The following is a 19,155-nucleotide window of genomic DNA, read 5'->3' as shown; positions in this document are numbered from 1 at the left end:
GAAGTTAAAGAATACAAGAAATTCTACATTTATCACCGATTTCATTGGAATCAAATTTCTCTTAGTTCCAGTTTGCCATCAATTTTTTAAAACACTCCTTTTTATACGAGATGAGTTGTTTACTGCGAGCGATAGTTTTACGAGCTATGATTGATTCTAATTGTTAAGCGAGGGCAGCTGTTTCGCCACAGGCACTTCACAGGCGCGTCATAACTAAGACTATCAACAATAATATATAAAACACTTAAAGCGCACATTCCATCAATTACAATCAATTTACACGAAAAGTTTCTCAAGTTTCTTTCAAATAGTCGTCTAAATATATTATTTTGTAACTTGAAAAATCTACAAATTACACTTCGCAAAAGTTATCATTTTAATGCTTAAAAAGTGCTTAGTTTATAAGTGTTTCGCGATAATAAGATTTTCGAAATACATTTCTCGTATACAACAATCTAATGATAATCGTCTTAATATGTGACAATTCTCACGTTTCACTGACTGCTTGTGTTATTGCGTAAGCAGATGTAACGCTGATCAAAGCGAAAAAATAAAACACAGCTAAAAATAATTCGCATTTTCACTTACTTCACGATCGACATTCCTAAAATTCATCTTCCTCGCACGAATCGTTTCCATTAATCACGCGTAATAAAGAGCCTCTGCCGCAATAAGTTGCCTGGTATTTCTTGATTGCAGTCCGGTCGCAAGGCACGCTCCACAAATGGAATGCAATATAAGTTCCTCGGAATATATTCGTATATGAAGACGTTCTCCCTTTCTCCAGGCAGGATTTCGTAAGAGACCCTTCTTAATTCTAATCGCAGATTCTTCGATCGATCTGAAATCAAGTTATCTTTATTTATTTATATTCAAAAGTAGAATATAGAAAATTTGTCTTTAGAGAACGGAGATTAATATTTATACGTAGTATAAATCTTTAAGTGGCAAAAAGTATTGTGGCAAAAGTTGCTGTTAGTTATTACCGATTTATAAATAATCAAATAAAATATTAAGATATTTGTAGCTTTCAAATTATAAGTGATTAAAAAGCTGAGAGTTTTCTTTTATAATTTATAAACTGCTTCAAAAGATCTGTCAGAGATAAGCTCTAAATTGGCAATCTGTGACAGTTAATTCCCTTCTCTTTTATTAATCAAGTTATTGGAAATTGCCGCCGTTTTCTTAATCGATCTAAAATGAGCTTACGTTCATATAAATTAATTTTAACTTTGAAATCAAAATCTTACCTCTCTAAATTACTTATATTTCATATTTCAAAATATTTGCATTATAAATTCCAACACTTTATAATATTTAAAACAAGAACGGATAAAAATTCATAATTACATTCCGTATAATTCAACAAAATAAACTCACTTCGAAAAAGCACGAAAATTCTTCTCTATTGTACTGCAATATCTGTAAAAAAATAACTTACATTAAACAAATTGAATTGCCTTATTATTTTTTTGAGAAACATGTGTGTAATGCTAAACAGAAATACAAATATTTAAATATTCTATGATAAACAAAATTTAAATTAGATTAAAAGTTAAACTAATATTAATTTTTATTTCTCAGACAGCTCAAACAACGATCATAAACGCGACTCTAGATAAAGAGCGAAGGGGTGTCCCATTTGTAAACCAATTCTCTCGAGCTTGCGCACCCCGCGTCATTCCGCAAGCGCGGAATCCTGCGAGATACGAAAGTCCGCAGTAAGGATCTTCAGTGTAGATCCATCCTTTGCTGACTCCGCGATACAACTCTGTATACTTCATAAACGACGTTCAAGAAATCAGAATAAATTTGACATAAAATCCGAGTTAACAAAGCTCGACGAGTTTATTCGCTGAATCGCTTTGTAGGCAGATTTAAAAAGGATTTGGTTACATTAATGATGATGCTGTTTCTGCTGGTCGCTCTCGCGGGCATTCACTCGGGTTGGTCCCGAAGCGAATCCTCGATCGGTGAAAACGTAGCTGAGAACGCGGTGCATACAGTTCCGCTCGGCTCGGAGGCGACTTTCCACTGGAGGTGCGATTTCGAACAAAATCGTTCGCCATTGTATAATTGCTTATCTGCAGGAAAAGATATAATTTTAATTTGAAACTTGTACATAAACTCTCCATGCGTGTGTACTATGACTTGTGTAATTCTTTTTCTTATTTTTAGTTACTTAAAGACTATCAATATCATTATAACTTTTCTTAGTTTGTGATTCGTTTTCAGAGTGGATCTAATAAACAAACAGGCGATCGTGGAGATTCATTACGTCGGCAATGATAGCACCTGGTTCGCGATCGGATTTTCCGACTACGGAGAACTGAAACCGGCTGATTACTGCGTCTTGTGGCCTGACTGGCACCAACAAATTCATCTTCAAGTAAGATATTCGGTGATGTAAAGCATTAAATCGTTGTATACGAAAAAATTGATTTTATTTCTGTCGATGATCGGCAGGATTCGTGGACGGATGTTGACGGGAAATTACATCTGGACACCCAGCAGAACTGCGAAAACTTCGCATGGAAAAGACGCGGTAATATCATGAAATTCACATTCTCCCGCAAGTTCGATACTTGCGACGAGCATGATTATATCATTGAGGTGAGTATGACTTTTCATATCTATGTGATTTGAAAACCTGCGAAGCGACTAAAAGAATATTGTCATTTTAATGTAACACGTAACAATCATCGGAAGACTTGACAGAGTTGAGATTTTTAAGTCTAGCACTTTATATAAAAGCGACCCTTACAGAAATTTAATACTGGAAGGTAGTGAAGAATTACTTATTTTGAGTATTAAAAAGCACTGTTGTTAAGTGCCTTTAACACTCAAAATAAGTGATTAAAATCACTACTTTCCAGTATTAAATTTCTGTAAGGAAAAACAAATTTTAAAATGTTTAAGCCTTTGATTCACATATTCCAGTTGAGCGATGCCTTTGTCCAGAGACAGAGAAATCGTAAGAAGTTGGAATGTAAAATGTTTTTTTTATTTTATATTCTTTTTTTTAGAGAGGCACCACGCACCTAGTGTGGCTCCGCGGTCGCGGACCGCTGTCCTCCTTGGCCGGCCTTGAGATATCGGACGCAAAATCGTCAGGCATGTCCCGTACCGAGTTGCACAGGGTATCCCATAAAAAGCCCAAGTTCCCCGCGAACGCCTGGCAGCTCGAATTACTCGCCCATCGGGTTCAAGTGCCGAAGAAGGAGACCACTTATTGGTGTCGTGTGCTTAAGTTGCCGTCAGTATTAAGACAAAAGTGCGTATTAGATATGCGGTAAATTAGTGAGATCTGCATACTTCATCGATAATATTTTTTTATTACTTTATTCTTTGGTTAATTTGGGACCCATTTAGATATTTCATTATGCTTTTACCAATTGGATTCTTTACTCTGAAGATTTCAATCAATATAAATATATAAAGAAATAAATAGAGAAATATATATTTACTAATAGGCATCATATCCTACAATTTGGCCCCGCTATTCAAGCGGGTAACGAACATCTTGTGCATCACATGGAAGTCTTTCATTGCGCCGGATCCGTGAATCTAGAAGTTCCAATGTACGATGGACCCTGTGACGGAGCAGATAGACCCGAAAAAACGCAGGTAGTTGTCTTCTCATAAAGCAATGCCTACAGCAGATATCGCATATGTTGATAATTTAGAAAATTTTGCTTTTCTCACACCGTTAAAATAAAGAATCTGAACTACTTCGAACATTCTATTATTAAAATAAAGAATTTCATAAAGAAATCTTAAAAATTAAAGAGTAACGTATTCATTTTATGATTTAAGTTATTAATCTATGTTTTCAATTACGAAATATATCATTGGTTAAAAAAAAATTGAGTACTCTTCTCTTGAGAATTAAATTTGTGTCTTCGATCGTGACTTACAAATTTAGCTCAGTTATTCATTTCAAATCACCTAGATCTGCAAGAAGGTGCTGGCAGCGTGGGCGATGGGTGCCGACGCATTTGTGTATCCGGAAGAAGCCGGTCTATCCATCGGTGGGGCCGATTTCAATCCGTATACCATGTTGGAGGTACATTACAATAATCCCGAGCTGCACCAAGGCGTCGTCGACTCCTCCGGAATCCGATTTGTTCTAACCACGGCTCTCAGAAAGTATGACGCCGGTGTCATCGAGCTTGGTCTCGAGTACACCGATAAGATGGCCATACCCCCGCAACAGGTGAAAAAACTAATTGATTGATTTTTGAAAAATTTCTCGACTATAAGCGCATGCTGACGCACGTAATTAAACAGTTAAATCGAAACAATAAAGTTCGCATCATAATTTTACACTTATACAGATATCTTTTACATAAAAATTATTTAAGTAAATATATTCTTTTTATTTCATACGTAAGTAATAAATGTAAATTCTTAACCCGATTAAATATATCTAAAATTCATTCATTGAATTTATCTCGAAAGTATGCATGCGCTTATGACCATCTGCAAATCTCCTTTTAAAAAAGAGACGAATTTTTGGATGCGTAATCTTCGAATTTAAAATCAAGCTCGTTTATTTTTTCAGGAAGCCTTTACGCTGTCCGGTCACTGCATAGCGGAATGCACCGGAGTCGGATTGCCCCAAAGTGGCATTCACATTTTCGGCTCTCAACTGCACACGCATCTGACGGGTACCAAAGTCATCACCCGTCATGTGAGGAACGGCGAAGAGTTGCCGCAATTAAACTATGACAATCATTACTCCACTCATTTCCAGGAGATCAGACTGCTACCGAAACCGGTGACCATCCTGCCGGTAACAGAATTAACTAAAGCAAACAAATATATAGAAATAAGGCACACACACACACAGATAATAAATAAGAGTGAATAAATTAAATAGTTCATTACGAATCATCACGTATTAAAGTTAATAATAAAAAAAAAACACACACACACACAGCTGGGTGTCCTTATTAAAAAAATAAAATAATTTGCAGGGGGATTCTCTGATAACTACATGCACTTACAACACTATGAAAAGAGATAACGTGACTCTTGGCGGCTTTGCTATATCCGACGAGATGTGTGTTAATTACATTCATTACTATCCCAATGCGCAATTAGAGGTAAACTAAATTTCTTAGTAAAATAAAGAAATAAGAAAGTAAGTAAATATATTCATTCGCACGGATCCCATTAGAAAAAAAATTCGTATAACTGATCGCCATACGAATTTCTATGTTACAATTAGGTGTGCAAGAGTGCCATAAGCGACGACGCTCTGCGAACGTATTTCCGCTATATGCGAGAATGGGAAAGTCAAGGGACCAGTACGGAAAAGGGCATCTCGGCGAATTATAAGAGCATCGAGTGGACCAAGGTCCGCGTGGAAGCTCTTCACGATCTCTATGAAGCTGCACCTTTAGGTTCGCAGTCGATACTTAAAAATCACGTGTAACTCCATTAATTTTGATTTATAATTCCATCAATTCTTGTATTCTAGAATTTTTGACGATTTGTTTTTAATTTTAATTTAATATAAGCGATATAAGAAAAAATGTTTTAAATTATTACCGATGAATTATTCTGAATACATCTGTAGCTCTACAATAATCTTCAATCTCTGTATCGTAAAATTCTCTCTCCTCCCTTTCTCTTCTGCTCAACTCTCAATTGATTTATTAGGGATGCAGTGTAACGCCTCCGACGGCTCCCGGTTACCTGGCTTGTGGGATAATATCGCGGCCACACCCGTCAGATTGCCTTTGTCACCGCCGGCCAGGAATTGTCTGGAATCTTCAATACAGCAAGAGATCTCGGACCAGATGTGAATTACAATTGATTTCAAAAATATAAGTTACTCAATCATTCCGTGTGGATATTTCGAGGGAACAAACGAGTAATTAAAATTCCAATACAAAGCATATCAAAAGCGTTACCTGCTGCCTGCTGCTTCTTTGCAATCTTCTCTGAAAACGCGATGCTTATTCTTAAACTTGGCAGTGCTTCCTTTTGATATGATGCGCTACTTGATTATTAGATGTTATTTATACCACATGAAATTGAAACTTGACCAACGGCGTCCCATCGAGGTGAAATGTAAAAAAAATCCAGATCGATGTAAAAGTTTATAAACCTTCAGTATTATATTTATCCACTTTAAGTGTGTTTCTTCACTTTTTGGCAGTACAGTACGCATTTCGCTGCGAACAAGCTAGCTTGATCAAATCTTGTAACAAATAGTTGTGACGATAATTGTCTCATATATATATATATATATATATGTGGAGTAATAATATTAATAATATTAATAATAACACAAATAATAGTCGAGGAAATTCGTTTTTACACTTCGTATCAATGTACAAAAAAAGGCGAACGTTCCTTAAAAACGATATCAAAATTAATCTTGGTATATATGCGGTATTTCTTTTTTACGGTATAATACATACACGGGGAAAAGGAAGATAATACACGCATACAAATAAACAAGCACAAACACGCACGCGGTTGCCTTCATACGCACGAGATACAATAGTTGCCTACTTTGTTCGAGCATAAACAATTTAATACTTCTTATGTCTTCGTTTTTTTTTATCGAACACTCTCATCAGACTTGGCTCTTTTTTCGTTTTCTTTCTCTTTTATGTAATTTGTAAACTTAGACGGCCTGGCATAATACGCAAGATACTCTGTACCGAGTTCCGTTAACTTGTATCGCTGAACTCGCGTGTTTGTGTTTTGTCTCTCGTTATCGACTATAGTATATTTTTCTACCATAGAATGTTCCAAAAATCGTAATTCATTAATCAATTTAGCAGTTTTGTAAAAAAAAAGAAAATTTTCAGAATATATAAACATCTCTTTTCTTTCGAAAAAAGTAATTTTAAAGATCGAAAAAAAACTTCACTGAAAATTTATGGATTTAAAATAAATTTTCTTTTAAAATAAGAAAAAGCAAAGATTCTCGTGTAAGAATAAACTTATTCTGCTTCTTCAACTATTTTTTCTCTGTAAAGAGATTGCCTTTTTCTTATATATAAATTACGATTTTCGAGACACTCTACATATGTGGGAACGTACCTTTCTCTTTGGCATCTCATTAAGCTGCATTTAGACGGTAATAAAAAAAGGATTCACATTAATCAAAATTACTGTCAAAAGATACCACTTTGACGGAATAAGGAGGGCTTCTTTCTTGCAGTCGTATGTCTTTTTGGGCCAAAACTCCGAGCTTCTTTGCGCGAAGATTCGATCTGTTGAATTCTTCTTAGAAAACTCGAGGAAATGGAATGGACGATTATTACATTATACGTGTATAACAGATTTTTGCACATTATGAGGAACGTCGTTCCCTGAATTCCGTAGAATCTCGAAGGAAGAACAAATCATTCTCTCTCTCTCTCTTTCTTATTTTCCCGAATGTTGTAATGTTTCTCCGAGATGTACGCTATTGTATGAGTACACGAGAGTACAGTATCCATATTACTTAGGGCGATAGGTTGCTTCCTGCAACGGATATACAAAAAGGCTCGTATAAAAAGATTTAGATTCTCTGCTAGGAACACACGTCAAGTGAAAAAGTACTTATTTTCTAAAGCACAAACGCGCCAAATTGCATATCCCGTACACAAATTTCAGGCTTTAAAAACTTCGATCTCGGACTTTATACAAAATTTATTATTTTATCTTTTTATTTTACCTTTTATTCTCCCTTAAAAGATTCTTACTTTTTAACTCTCTCTCTCTCTTCTTCTTTATAAATTTTCAAGACACTTTTAATATACAAAGATAATATAACAATTTTACCAATTTATTTCGACTTATCTCTTAATATTCTCTCTTTGGCCAATTTCTCACCTGAAATTTCTGCACCATTTCTTCTTTATCTCAAAAATCTCATTTTAGAAAAGATCATCAATTTGATTGCGCGCGAGCGACATTGTCAGCTCAGACAATATGAAGTAGAAAATATATTATGAACCTCAAAAGTAAAAAGATATATGTATATATATATTATTATTAATATTACGCTTTATATACGTTCTATAAGAGCAGCTTGGCTACATTATTTTGCACGCGTATGGAGTATAGGAGTTTTATCCTCCTAGGAAGTTTCATCAAAGCCACTCTATTCGCTTTAATATATTTCCAGGCTCTACTTCAGGATCGCGAAAAAAGAGATACGTCACGCGAAACTACAAAAGAGACCAACGATACAAATGGATTACTTGTGCCAGCGCGCAATACAAAAGACATCTGACAGGTGTTTGAAGGACGGAAATTGGCGATTGATTTTCTGACTTAATTTAATTAATTAAATATAATAATAAAAAGAATAAAAATAAAAATTCAGTCATTTCATCGAAATTCGGTAAAACAAACTTTATATTGCATCTAACGCAAATAAAAAAAAATTTTAATTAAATGAAAAGTTTCTGACTTCAATCGCGTAAAAAATTATAAAACTTTATTTGATAAATGGAAGCATTCGTTACGTAAGTTATTCGTTATAAATGATGTGACACATTATGGCATAACAGAAATTACGTATCTTTGAAATTCAATAAATGAATTAATTGTAAGATTAAGTATAGAACGATATCGATATGAGTTACCGGGCTGTTCTTCAGACACCATTACATCGTCTTTTCGGCGTTTGCTTCGTCGGGAAGAAAATGGTCGCGTTCCCGTTGCCAATTACCTACCGATCTCAAATCGAACAGCAGCGTTAATCGCGTTCAGGATCAGGGGAGTTTGTCGACTAGAGAGATTGATTGTTCTGTTGTTGTATATGTAACTGCAAGAAGCAGTAAAGAATGCCAGCTTGCGCCATCACGTCGACGGTGCCGGCAGCGAGAGGATCGCGGCTCTTGGCGTCGCTGCGCGAGTTACTGGTACCGGGTCGCAGCAACGTGGGCCCGAACACTGTGGCCAGATTATGCAGCGACATCTTGTTCTGTGCCTCATGCTTGTTCACACGGGTCAGGTGTGCCAGCAAGAAGTCGATCACCGCTTTGTTGACGGCAGGCAAGCCGTCATAAACGCGGCGCAGGGAAGCGCCCCGCGATAAATCACTCGTTTGGAAGGCCTCCAGGAATGCCGGATAAAGAGCATCGGTGAATAGTGCCTCCGGCATCTCACGCAGATACAGCTTTAATACGCCCGTCACCGAGTGCACGTCCACCTGCATCCACGTTCGCATACAGAAATATCAGCAATAAGAAAACATTTCTCTTGCTTATTACGGACGCGAGAAAAGCTAGAATTGCAAACGTACCTCTTTAAGTAGCTGCTCCGCTTCGTATGAGTTGCTCTCGAACGACTTGCGTAGCCTCGCCACATCGGACGCCGAGCCAGAAACGCGATACAGACCAACCTCGCCGACGCCGCGTCTCTCCACCTCTCGCACGCATGCCGTTATTATGAAAGGCACATCGCGTTTCTCTCGTCTACAAAATCACGAAACAGTATAATAATTACTAACGATTCCAATTAAAAAAATATCTTAGAATATTTCATAAATAAATCCGTAAAATTCAGAGAAACTGTATTAAAAGGAAGTAAGAAACTTTCTGTTTATTTCAATTGCAGATTCTTTGTGATTGGAATATTTAGTTATTTTCTCTTAATTAAAATTCAATGGGAGAAAGAGAGAAGTCAGAAGCACACTTTTAATTGTCTTAACTGTTTTGATTGAAATAAAATCGTGCGTACTTGCAAACTTGCTGGATCTTGGCGCCGAATAAACCCTGTGGCTTGGCCGACGGCACTCGCCTCAGAGTGACCTCGCTGGGAACAAAACGCAGTGCCACATCCAATGTCGCGGGTCCTAGGTTTAGCGACCTCTCCACCTGATCAGATTGGAGCCAAGATCTGCTCAACCGTTGAATGCACTTACCTCGCAATACTGAGCGTGTGCCGCATTCCTCGTACAACAAGATCCTAACGTTCTGGCTTCCTTCCAACTCTACCACAAAGGTCTCGCCTGTATCAAAGAAAAGAAAATTTAAGTGAAGTAGAAAACGTTAATATATTATCGTAATATAAAGAATTTAATATTTTAGGCATGCATTACTTGTACTTAATAAGATTGTAGATTAATATCAAATAAAGCTTGTAAAACAGGAGCGAAGAAAGTTTCTTACCCCAAATCGGAGCTTGACCTCTGGCGACGCGACTTCGCGCTCTCTTGAAATAATGTCCATAACTGTCGACTTCTACGATGATATAGAGATCACCCACTCTGTCTAAGCCTGGCGGAGTCAAACCGAGCAGCGTCAGATGAAGATCACCCAGCAGCAAGCTCTCGTCGCGTCCCGATCTTAGCAGGTAGCTGCCCATGTCGGTCTGTAGATACGTCCGACAAGCGGTGACCCAAGCCTGCAGTTCGTACATCGACAATGGTAGCTGTCCCGGAGGCTGTCCGCCCTATAAAGTACCAGCAACATGAATTCTTCTATCAAATATAGTATAACAAACTGCAATAGATTATTACATAGTCTTAATGAAAGAATTAATGACCTGTTGTAACGCCTCTACCGCTTCTACCCATTGGGAACGCTCAAACTCGCTGGACAGGAAGAAGGTGTAAGAGTTTTGTATTCGGTTCTGTTGACTTTTGTGCGCGACGCGCAGGACTAAGTTCGGCGAGGCTAATACAAGCTGAGCCTCAAGTTCGGCGAGTTTCTTGCGATTCTTCTCCGATCCTCTACCACCTAGTCGGATTCGCTTCTCATCGTTTCGTTCTTCCCACAGAATTTGATCGCGTACTGTACACGCTTGTGACCTGTCCGATAATTTTCAAGTTATTTCTAATTTAATTAGATATTTAATATCAGAGACAAAAAAACATTTGTTCGGCTTTTCCATTAATATAATGTATTAGTGTATTATTTTGCTGACTAATGATTATCTAGTTTGATAACCGGTTGACTTTATAACGCGGTACTTTAACATTGATGACTAATCTGTGATAGCATATTTTTTACAATATTTTTTTACAATCGATGAACCACTACTCTTCGTCATTGATGATAGATATCGCGGCGGATTATAAGTGTTTTGCTGATTTACCTTAAAGCTACCACATTAGCAGGACTGGCCTCACGTGGCTCTATGCCGTCTTCCGTAACAGTGGCTTCCGCTACCGGCACGTACCACTTTAATTCAAACGTGAACTTATCCCTGCCAGACGCTTTGTACTTCGCACAGGCGATCACATCGTTAAAGAGAAAGAGGTGTCTCAACTTCCTATGACCATCAGACAGCTCGACCACAAACGAATTCTTCACCAATCTTCGTTGGGCTCTATCGTGACTCTGCGTAAGAAAAAAAAATCAGGTGGTACAAAAAACACAGTTGCACAATGTTGTATAAAATAAGATAAAATATGTATATATTGCAATTTACGTAAATCTTACCGGAAACATAGACTTCGTCTGAATAATATTGAACTCATCTAGGAAGTTTCTGGTCATAGCAAGAGCTTCCGACAAGGGCGCATGATCCGCATGGTTGACTGGCGTATGCTTGAGAAGATCCTAAAAGCCATTGAAGATAAGAGAATTATCGCTACAAAAATTTCAAGATAAGATAAAAAAAAATTGTAGCACAATAAAGTGTATTTCTAGATCTCAAGTTTGTCGTAGCCCGTTATCACGATTTTATCGATCATAAAAAGTTGTATATACAAGCCTATTGTATACACTGGTACATTATACATGCTGCAGATACATACGCGGCAAATTACTTACGTGTAAAACTAAAGCGTTCTTTTGCACTCGAGCTACTGGCTTATGTAACAAATCTTCCAGAGATAAACCCGGGCCCTTTGGAAAACCCCTGAGTCTTATATCTCTAGTGATCTCTCCAAATTGAGTGGAGTGGGCGGAGCATCGTCGCACAGTATCGGTCGCGCGAGCGTAATTATGCAAAAACGCACCATATAATCCTATATTACTGGCCATAATCTGAAACCAACGTGACAATAATGATTTTCCAACTTTTACTCGTCTCGTTTAAGACTGTCAAATTATATGTACTACCTTAAATTGTTCTCCTATAGTAGTCTTACTGTCCCACTTTTCCGTCTTCTTTCGAAGACCGTCCAGAAACGTCTGATGCAGAGCATGCAGTTCCGGAATCTTGTAAAACATCGTGCCAAATTCATCTTCCGAGATGACCGGTTGAGATGTCGTTAAAGTTGCCCTAATAGCTTTCATATACTACAAGAACAGGGAAACATTGTGAATAAGCTCTTACAACTCTTTCGTAAATTTAAACCGTCGAGTAACTTACTTGTAACATCACAGTTAAGCACTCCACATATACAGCCTCGCTCTCCATTACCGAGTTCACGATACACTTGACCATCGACGTCCTGTCGTCCTCGCGCTCCTTGCTCTTTTCTTGTCTACGCGGCGTCGTCGGGGTCGGCGATTCCAAGCTACCCTCGCTCAGACTCAGCGGTTCGGCGTCACTGCTGCCGGTTTCATTGTCCGTGCTGAGAGCACGTAGCAAAATCGGGGGCGCCGGACTGGCACCCTCTTCATCTTCGCTATCCATCGCTGCTCTGTGTCTGAAAGTAATGCGCACAATCATATACATATTCCACACCTTAACTAGGGAGTACTCGCGTAAATTTATCTAATAAATGTATATTTGTAACTTAAAAAAATACAATGTAATTGAGACGCTTGTACTCCGCATAGTTAATGGTTCCGATGTGTTCTAATCAAAGTAAAGCGAGAGATAACAAACGACTTACTGTATAAAATAATCGATGTTGACATAATTACTCTGATTGCCCGGCGAATCTGGCAGCGAGGGTGGTCTTCGAGTTGCGGCCTTGCTACCATTGTTACTATTGACAGTGGGTACGCGCGCGTCAATGTAAACGTATTCTCCAGTTTGATCCAAGGCTACTGAATCGTAATAGGGCTCTTCTTCCGATGCCTCTGCGTCGCCGTCTTCGCCATCTTCATTGATAGCTTTTTCTAAGTCTGTTTAGTGAATAAATAATAATTTTTCAGATTTCATATACATTTCATAATATAATTTCTAATATACATAAAATTGATGGTTTTATAGAGCTTTAAAAGCAGAACTTTTGTTTTCATAAAATGGTAAGAGATTAAAATTAGATGCATTCACTTTTCGAATTTCTCTCTTTCAACAATTATACAGATCACAGAGTTTCAAAAGTTTAATAAAAAAAAATTATATATAAGGGAAGGTACCTTTTTCATCCTCTTCTTTGAGAGATTCCTCATGTTTGTCCTTCTTCGAACTCCCGGTGACTTCAATCACTGTAACATAATTACTTGGCACATCTGGATCACTGTTTCTTCTAAGTTCAGGCACTTTCTCGGGACTCCTTGGTATTTCGCTCTTCGGTCGCTTACCAGCCGCTCCGAGAGTCGAGCTCAACTCGGACACGCACTTGTCTTGAAACTTGCTGATGTCTTCCCGTTCCGTCAAGGAAGGCGCGGACGGTCCGACATTCCGAGAACTCGGCGAATTCGAAAAGTCCGCTAAACTGTTTTCCGACACTTGAGAATCCTGTTGAGACTGCGTTTCCGTCGTCGCTTCCTGTTTATTCTCAGACGTATTCACGCTGATATTGTTAGCCAGCTGCTTGTGTCGCTCGACATCGGCCAGCAATCTCTCCAAATACTCCACATAAAACTCTTCCTTCTCGAGTTCTTCTCTCAAAGCTGTCACCTGCAAAGAAAGAATACGCACCGCGTGCTTCGTGATATACATTGTTCGAAAGGTTTCTGTCATTTTATAGAAAATAAAAATCGCAAATGTTCTTCATTATTTTATATTTTAAGAAAATTGCATTGTGTAAAAATATATTTCATTAGATTATATTTTAAATACACTTTAATTAAGAAAAAAAATTGTTATATAATTATATAATTTTCTGCTGCTTTTTAAATAAATTTATAAATGCCTTTTTATATAGTAAAATTTGAATAAAAATCGATAAATATATGTAACGCCGTGAACTTTCAGGATGACCCAATGTAATAACTATAATCAACTTCTTTTCGGCGTTCTGATAACACGACCAGAGATAATTCCGCAATGATTCAGCGGCGGTCACACAAGCAGGAAGTTAATGTTTACCGTACTCTCTTCTCCTGCTTATACATTTATTCGTTTATCAGAATCTCAATGTAAATGTTAAAGAGAACGATAATACCACTGGTGGTCGTAATGTCGCAAGTGCTTTGTCACTGACAGGTTACGGACAATTAATTCGATGAGTCATCAAGCGATTGTGTGAACAACGGTGTTAATTGAATTATACATGACTAAGTTTTTATTAAGCGGAGAAATTAAAATTCTCCTTGCCGTTCTCTTCCTCCTCCACACATCGGCGTTCAAGTGGCGCGAAAAGGAACCTTCATAGAGAGAATCGTTATCTAATACACGCGCATAAACTCCCATGTCTGACTAATAAATACCTGGTAAACATTGCGACACTTTACTACAGTCACCACCCACAGTCCTTGCGCAACGTTGCATTCTCAATCGCACAATCTCGTATCACCCACGTTGTTACTTAAAAAAAAAATTCATCAATTCTCTCGGAAACTTGATTAAAGACTCATGGTGTAAAAAAACTCGGTTACTCCGGCCGTTACACGGGTGAGTCATCGGGGGGGCCCCTCCAGGATGTCAATTGAACGAAATAAAAACCTCTCCTCTTTCGCGCACACGTATACACGGGCGTACACACAGATCGTTCACACGTGACTAATAAACGCTCGGCGGATACATTGCGAGTATTGCGACACTATCACCAGCCACGACGCAGGTTTCACCCTTGTTTCACACGGCATATCCGGATGTCCGGATTCCCTCGCTTCGCAATTATCCGGTCGCACCTGCGGACCCTGCGGTCCTCGCGGCGGCGGCGAGGCTCGTCGATATAAATTTAGCAACTTCGATCAATCGTTAACAATATCCCTCCTCGGAGGAGAGTCGTCGCGCATGTTCGGACTCACCTTCTGCTTGTGCTTGACCAGGTTCGCCCTGACATCCTCCTCCCAGGCAGCCGGCAAGGCGCTGTCCGGGAAACGCTGCACCCAGACACGCTGGAAGTCCCCGAACACGCTCATGCCGCCGGCCGCGGACACGCGCGCGCGGGGGGGGGTGGGGGGTGGGAGAGGTCGACGGCACTCCTCGTCGGCGACTCCTCCTCGCGCGGGGATCCCTCGCTCACTCACCACTCGTGCGCATCGCACGGGGGCGCGGCACCACTGCCGCTGACTGACGACGACGGCGACGACGACGACGACGACGACGACGACGACGACGTCAGGTCTCTCGTTCGCCCCGTTCGCCGCACTCAACGCAGCCGCCGCTTCCTGGCGCACTTCCCGGCGCGAAACGACGTTTCCTCGACTCTCGTCGTGTCGCGGGCGGGCAACGGCGTAGCCAGCCAGCCAGCGTAGTCATACGGCCGCTGTCATCTTGTCGACATCTCCTGCGTAGGTCACGTTCCGATCCCCGTCGCCCGCTGGCGCGGCCTATCGCCCTCCTCCTCCTTCTCCTTCTCGCCCCCCTCCCCCACCTAGCGTGCCGACGCCATGCCGCGTTCGACGTAATTCCTCGCTCGTTCAGCTCGCTGCGGCGCGCGTACGGTTTCTCTTTATTTACACGCGCGGTGGAGTATTCTGTAATGATATTCCCTCGTTTTAGCAATTAACGCTCGCGTTTCTGTCTCTGTACCTCGCAGCAATAAATAATATGAACAACGATAGCCGACGAAAGGGAAATGATAACGGAGTGTACGAAGAGAAACGTCTTCGTGTTGCAATTCTAAAAAAAAAAAAAGAATTAAGTATCGTTCTTATTTTGCGATAAACACGAGTGAAAGAATATACGAAAAGTAAAATGCCTGCCTTTTCTCTCTTACGTGCGCGCCTTTCTCGCATCTATTATTCATTAATAAACTCGTGAAATGAACTTTTCGTTTTTTTTTTTCGCGTTGCGTGCTTCCTCCGTCCACATGTTCGCGCCAAAAACGCTCCGCGATTGGTCGATTGGCAATCGCCAGTCGACGCGTCACGTTATTCGGCGTCCGCGATTTGTGTAAACCAGCCTTTAGTATAAAAACTGGAGCGCTTCGGTACGTATTGCAATGCGATATAACCTATAAACGCATGGTTTTTATAATTTAATCTGCAATATTATTACAAAGAAAATGTATAATTTAGCATAACTTTATATATATATATATATATATATATATAAAATATGTAGTTTACAAATTTATGTATAATTAAAGGGATCACCTCTGCTTTGTTTTAATCTTCAATATTGTTACGAGGAAAATGTACGATTTAGCATAACTTTGCACGTAGAAAAGATATTTCTCGCAAATTTTTTTTATATATGATTAAAGAGATCAGCTCTGTTCTGTAAATTTAATCTTTAATATTGTTACGAGAAAAATGTACGAGAGATTTATGTATATTTCTATTAATTTAGATTAACTTTAAAATCTTGGTACAACTTTTTATCTTTTTCTAATTCTTAGGACTAGACTAATTAATCTGATAGAGGTGGAAATTATTCTCGCGTATCCTTCCGTATAAAAAATATACTTTATAAATTGGTATTATACTTCCGTTGTGTATAATTGATGTATTTAATTATTTAATCCACTCTGAAGATTTTTTCTGCACTCGTCTAATGTCTTTGTGCTCTCATTTCTTTTACAGGGCTTATGAGCGATTACATTTGTTGAATCTATAAACTTCAGCTTGCATATAAGTGATAAAGTATAATGCCGCAGGGAAAACTCAAAGTTAAGACAAAGCTACCGGCGGCGGCAAAGGCAAAAGCCAACAAGAGCAAGAAAGGCCCTGCTATCCAAAGACGTGGAAGTAAGTGATTAGGAAAGAGTAAGCTTTCTTGAATCATAATGATATTGAGATGTATTATCTTTCTCAAAGATGCCCCCGTTCAACCGAAGAAGACAAAGTTGCAAGAAGCGCAGAAATTGAAGAAGATGATCTCAAAGACAGTGAACACCGCGGTGGAAGATGACTTGCGAGGGAGAGCCTTAGAAGGAAGAAAAACCCTCAGAAAGAAAGATCCTTCCAGTTCGAAGAAACAGTGATACGTTAAGTGTTATAATACCTGCTTACATCGATAATACATGATTTACGTATGTACGTATCTTTCTTAATTAAAAGATAATGTTCTGTTCGATACTATCTATTGGAAAAGGGATGTGGTCACAGTGAGGAAAGTGAAGAGAATTTCTTCCCATTTATTGCGCTCGCGTAACTGAAGCTTAGTTTATATTTAAATAACGTTTATAAATTATACTGACGAGCGAACTCACCAATCCGGTCGGTTTTATCCTTCTTCCTATCAGAATAAATATCGTTTAATAATATTACCTAATTTACAAGGAAATATTATACAGGAGGCCTTATGGCACTCTGGGCCTTCCATACTTTCAACAATTCTGACGTAATCTGTACGTCGGAATGAAAGACCTGTATATTGTCATTTTATCACCCTTTCGTGATAAGGTGACAAAATCGCTGGTGTAATTTAAAGATGTATTAAAATGTCATATATTATCTCTTCTTAATGTTCTGTTGCGTATTTTCTAAATCACATTGTGTTAAGGCTGCTCCAAACATCGTGGCACCGATTCTTCCGGTTCTCGAGAGATCCTCTTGGGATAGTTTTACGGGGAAGCGACCTGAAATTCGACGATTTAAAATAATTGCGACGGACAGACGATTGCTCTAAAGGATTAGGATTATTTGGGGATGTCGGATCCTTACCACTAATAAATGCCCATTCTCTCGATTTTTACTGATCGCCGGAGTGACACCAGTCCTAACTTCGATGACTCCCTCCTTACCGCTGACTAGTTTGTGGGACACACTGAGACATGACATTGTAAATATTAGTAGAAGTAGGGTAAAAAGTAGCAAACAACGGATTAGCCAAATTGAATTTTCATTGAATATATCATTAAAGGGATAAATATAATGTTGAAAAAATTGGATGGGAACTTACGATTCGGTATTGACGATTTTAAGAATATTCGGATTGGTGATATCGATCGCTTTCGTTAACGCTTCTATTAAATGCGGAACTTCCAAGATCAAATCACCCTGTAAAGCGGAAATGCGCGGAACTATAATTCACCTGTTTATATATTTATTGATTTTAATAAATCACTTAATTTTAAATTACTTTTCACTTCTAATTTAGTTTATTCCAGTTGCTAAACATCAAATTATTTGTGAATTTTCGTATTATATCATTATAAGAAACTAATTTATCATTTGCTTATATACTTTTTTTATTTTTTACTGTTAGCTTGAAATAATTCTCTTTAGAGTTAAAGATATTAAGTTTTTTATTGAAATTCTAGGTATATAAACCTTGTCCTTTTTCAATTCGGGTGGTATCCTAACGATGAGTAAATTATCCGACTCCCTGGTAACGACCAACTCCTCGATAGCCTTGTAAGGTAGACGATGCTTAAGCTTGAAGGTTTTAAGGGTGTCGAGAATGTACACGGCATTCTGTGTTAAAATGAGTACTCTCTCGCGTGGCTTATACCCATGCCGATCGTATTTAATAACGGGAGTGGCGTACTAAAAGCATGGATTGTAATTTTAGAATTTCCATTTTATAGAATTCATTGTAAATACATATAGTATGAAAGGAAAAAAATTAGTGTTGCGATGACTTTTCGCGGATTTATCTTTACCTTTATGTTTTCTCCGGATGTCAAAATGTTGTTCGTAAAGCTCTGTCGCAGTGCTTTGTACTCCTCACCGAGACGATCGGTTACAAATCTCGGACCTACACTCTTTGCGTAAGATTTCTTCTTATTCTTGAACAAAGACTCGGCAAGAATCTTTAACTCAAAATGGTCTTTGTCCTCCTTGCTTAACGCCTTTCGATAACAACGGGCTTTCCATAGCATATGCATTACGCGCAAATGCTCTGATGCCTGTGCAATTACATATATTTACTATATCGTTTATTATGCAACGGAAAATGAAAAATTGATTATACAGCAATGTATACGTATAAATTATACAACTATACGGGCAACGTATTTTCTATTTTGCTGAGAATTTTTTACGTAGAAAGCCGAGCTACTATATTTCT

The 19,155-nt window shown here is 38.6% G+C and overlaps 4 protein-coding genes across 10 annotated transcripts in view; 2 read left to right on the top strand and 2 right to left on the bottom strand.

Annotated features, from left to right (window-relative positions):
* The first annotated feature begins 608 nt into the window (after window positions 1-608).
* On the top strand, window positions 609-8,276 carry Tbh (tyramine beta hydroxylase). The gene is made up of 12 exons (XM_077426749.1): window positions 609-797; window positions 1,585-2,040; window positions 2,236-2,389; window positions 2,467-2,613; window positions 3,027-3,274; window positions 3,474-3,627; window positions 3,953-4,216; window positions 4,565-4,795; window positions 4,980-5,108; window positions 5,234-5,408; window positions 5,668-5,881; window positions 8,138-8,276. The coding sequence occupies exons 2-11, from the start codon at window positions 1,901-1,903 to the stop codon at window positions 5,811-5,813; spliced, it is 1,788 nt and encodes a 595-aa protein (XP_077282875.1). The 5' UTR covers window positions 609-797; window positions 1,585-1,900; the 3' UTR covers window positions 5,814-5,881; window positions 8,138-8,276.
* Rhogap1a (Rho GTPase activating protein at 1A) lies at window positions 6,104-15,501 on the bottom strand. Its single transcript, XM_077426729.1, has 13 exons — window positions 15,003-15,501; window positions 13,224-13,707; window positions 12,752-12,986; window positions 12,283-12,562; window positions 12,030-12,209; window positions 11,739-11,954; window positions 11,406-11,525; window positions 11,059-11,303; window positions 10,507-10,771; window positions 10,131-10,413; window positions 9,700-9,970; window positions 9,263-9,434; window positions 6,104-9,169 (listed from the first exon to the last, which is right to left on the bottom strand). The coding sequence occupies exons 1-13, from the start codon at window positions 15,114-15,116 to the stop codon at window positions 8,747-8,749; spliced, it is 3,288 nt and encodes a 1,095-aa protein (XP_077282855.1). The 5' UTR covers window positions 15,117-15,501; the 3' UTR covers window positions 6,104-8,746.
* Window positions 15,502-15,977: 476 nt separating this feature from the next.
* Window positions 15,978-17,214, top strand: LOC143908909 (uncharacterized). 2 transcript variants are annotated; one of them, XM_077426757.1, is made up of 3 exons: window positions 15,978-16,129; window positions 16,725-16,889; window positions 16,959-17,214. In XM_077426757.1, exons 2-3 carry the CDS (start codon window positions 16,790-16,792, stop codon window positions 17,123-17,125), a joined length of 267 nt encoding a protein of 88 aa, XP_077282883.1. In that variant the 5' UTR covers window positions 15,978-16,129; window positions 16,725-16,789; the 3' UTR covers window positions 17,126-17,214. The 2 variants fall into 2 exon arrangements, with proteins under 2 accessions (XP_077282883.1, XP_077282881.1); XM_077426755.1 differs by lacking the exon at window positions 15,978-16,129 and adding an exon at window positions 16,204-16,336.
* Window positions 17,215-17,292: 78 nt separating this feature from the next.
* Window positions 17,293-19,155, bottom strand: part of Myo61f (unconventional myosin 61F) — a 35,177-nt gene continuing 33,314 nt past the window's right edge. For all 6 annotated transcript variants that reach the window (XM_077426734.1, XM_077426735.1, XM_077426736.1 and 3 more), the window contains 5 exons: window positions 18,749-18,994; window positions 18,417-18,632; window positions 18,046-18,143; window positions 17,808-17,910; window positions 17,293-17,722 (listed from right to left, as the gene is read on the bottom strand). In XM_077426734.1, coding sequence (XP_077282860.1) covers window positions 17,708-17,722; window positions 17,808-17,910; window positions 18,046-18,143; window positions 18,417-18,632; window positions 18,749-18,994 — 678 coding nt within the window. In that variant the 3' untranslated portion in view covers window positions 17,293-17,707. The remainder of the gene's footprint in view (window positions 17,723-17,807; window positions 17,911-18,045; window positions 18,144-18,416; window positions 18,633-18,748; window positions 18,995-19,155) is intronic.

The sequence above is a fragment of the Temnothorax americanus genome, unplaced genomic scaffold (assembly GCF_048541705.1).
Source record: "Temnothorax americanus isolate GAGA-0224 unplaced genomic scaffold, ASM4854170v1 Scaffold12, whole genome shotgun sequence".
In the NCBI taxonomy this organism is placed as follows: Eukaryota; Metazoa; Arthropoda; class Insecta; order Hymenoptera; family Formicidae; genus Temnothorax; species Temnothorax americanus.
The sequence above is the reverse complement of the archived record's forward strand: the minus strand, read 5'-3'. Positions and strand labels throughout refer to the sequence as shown.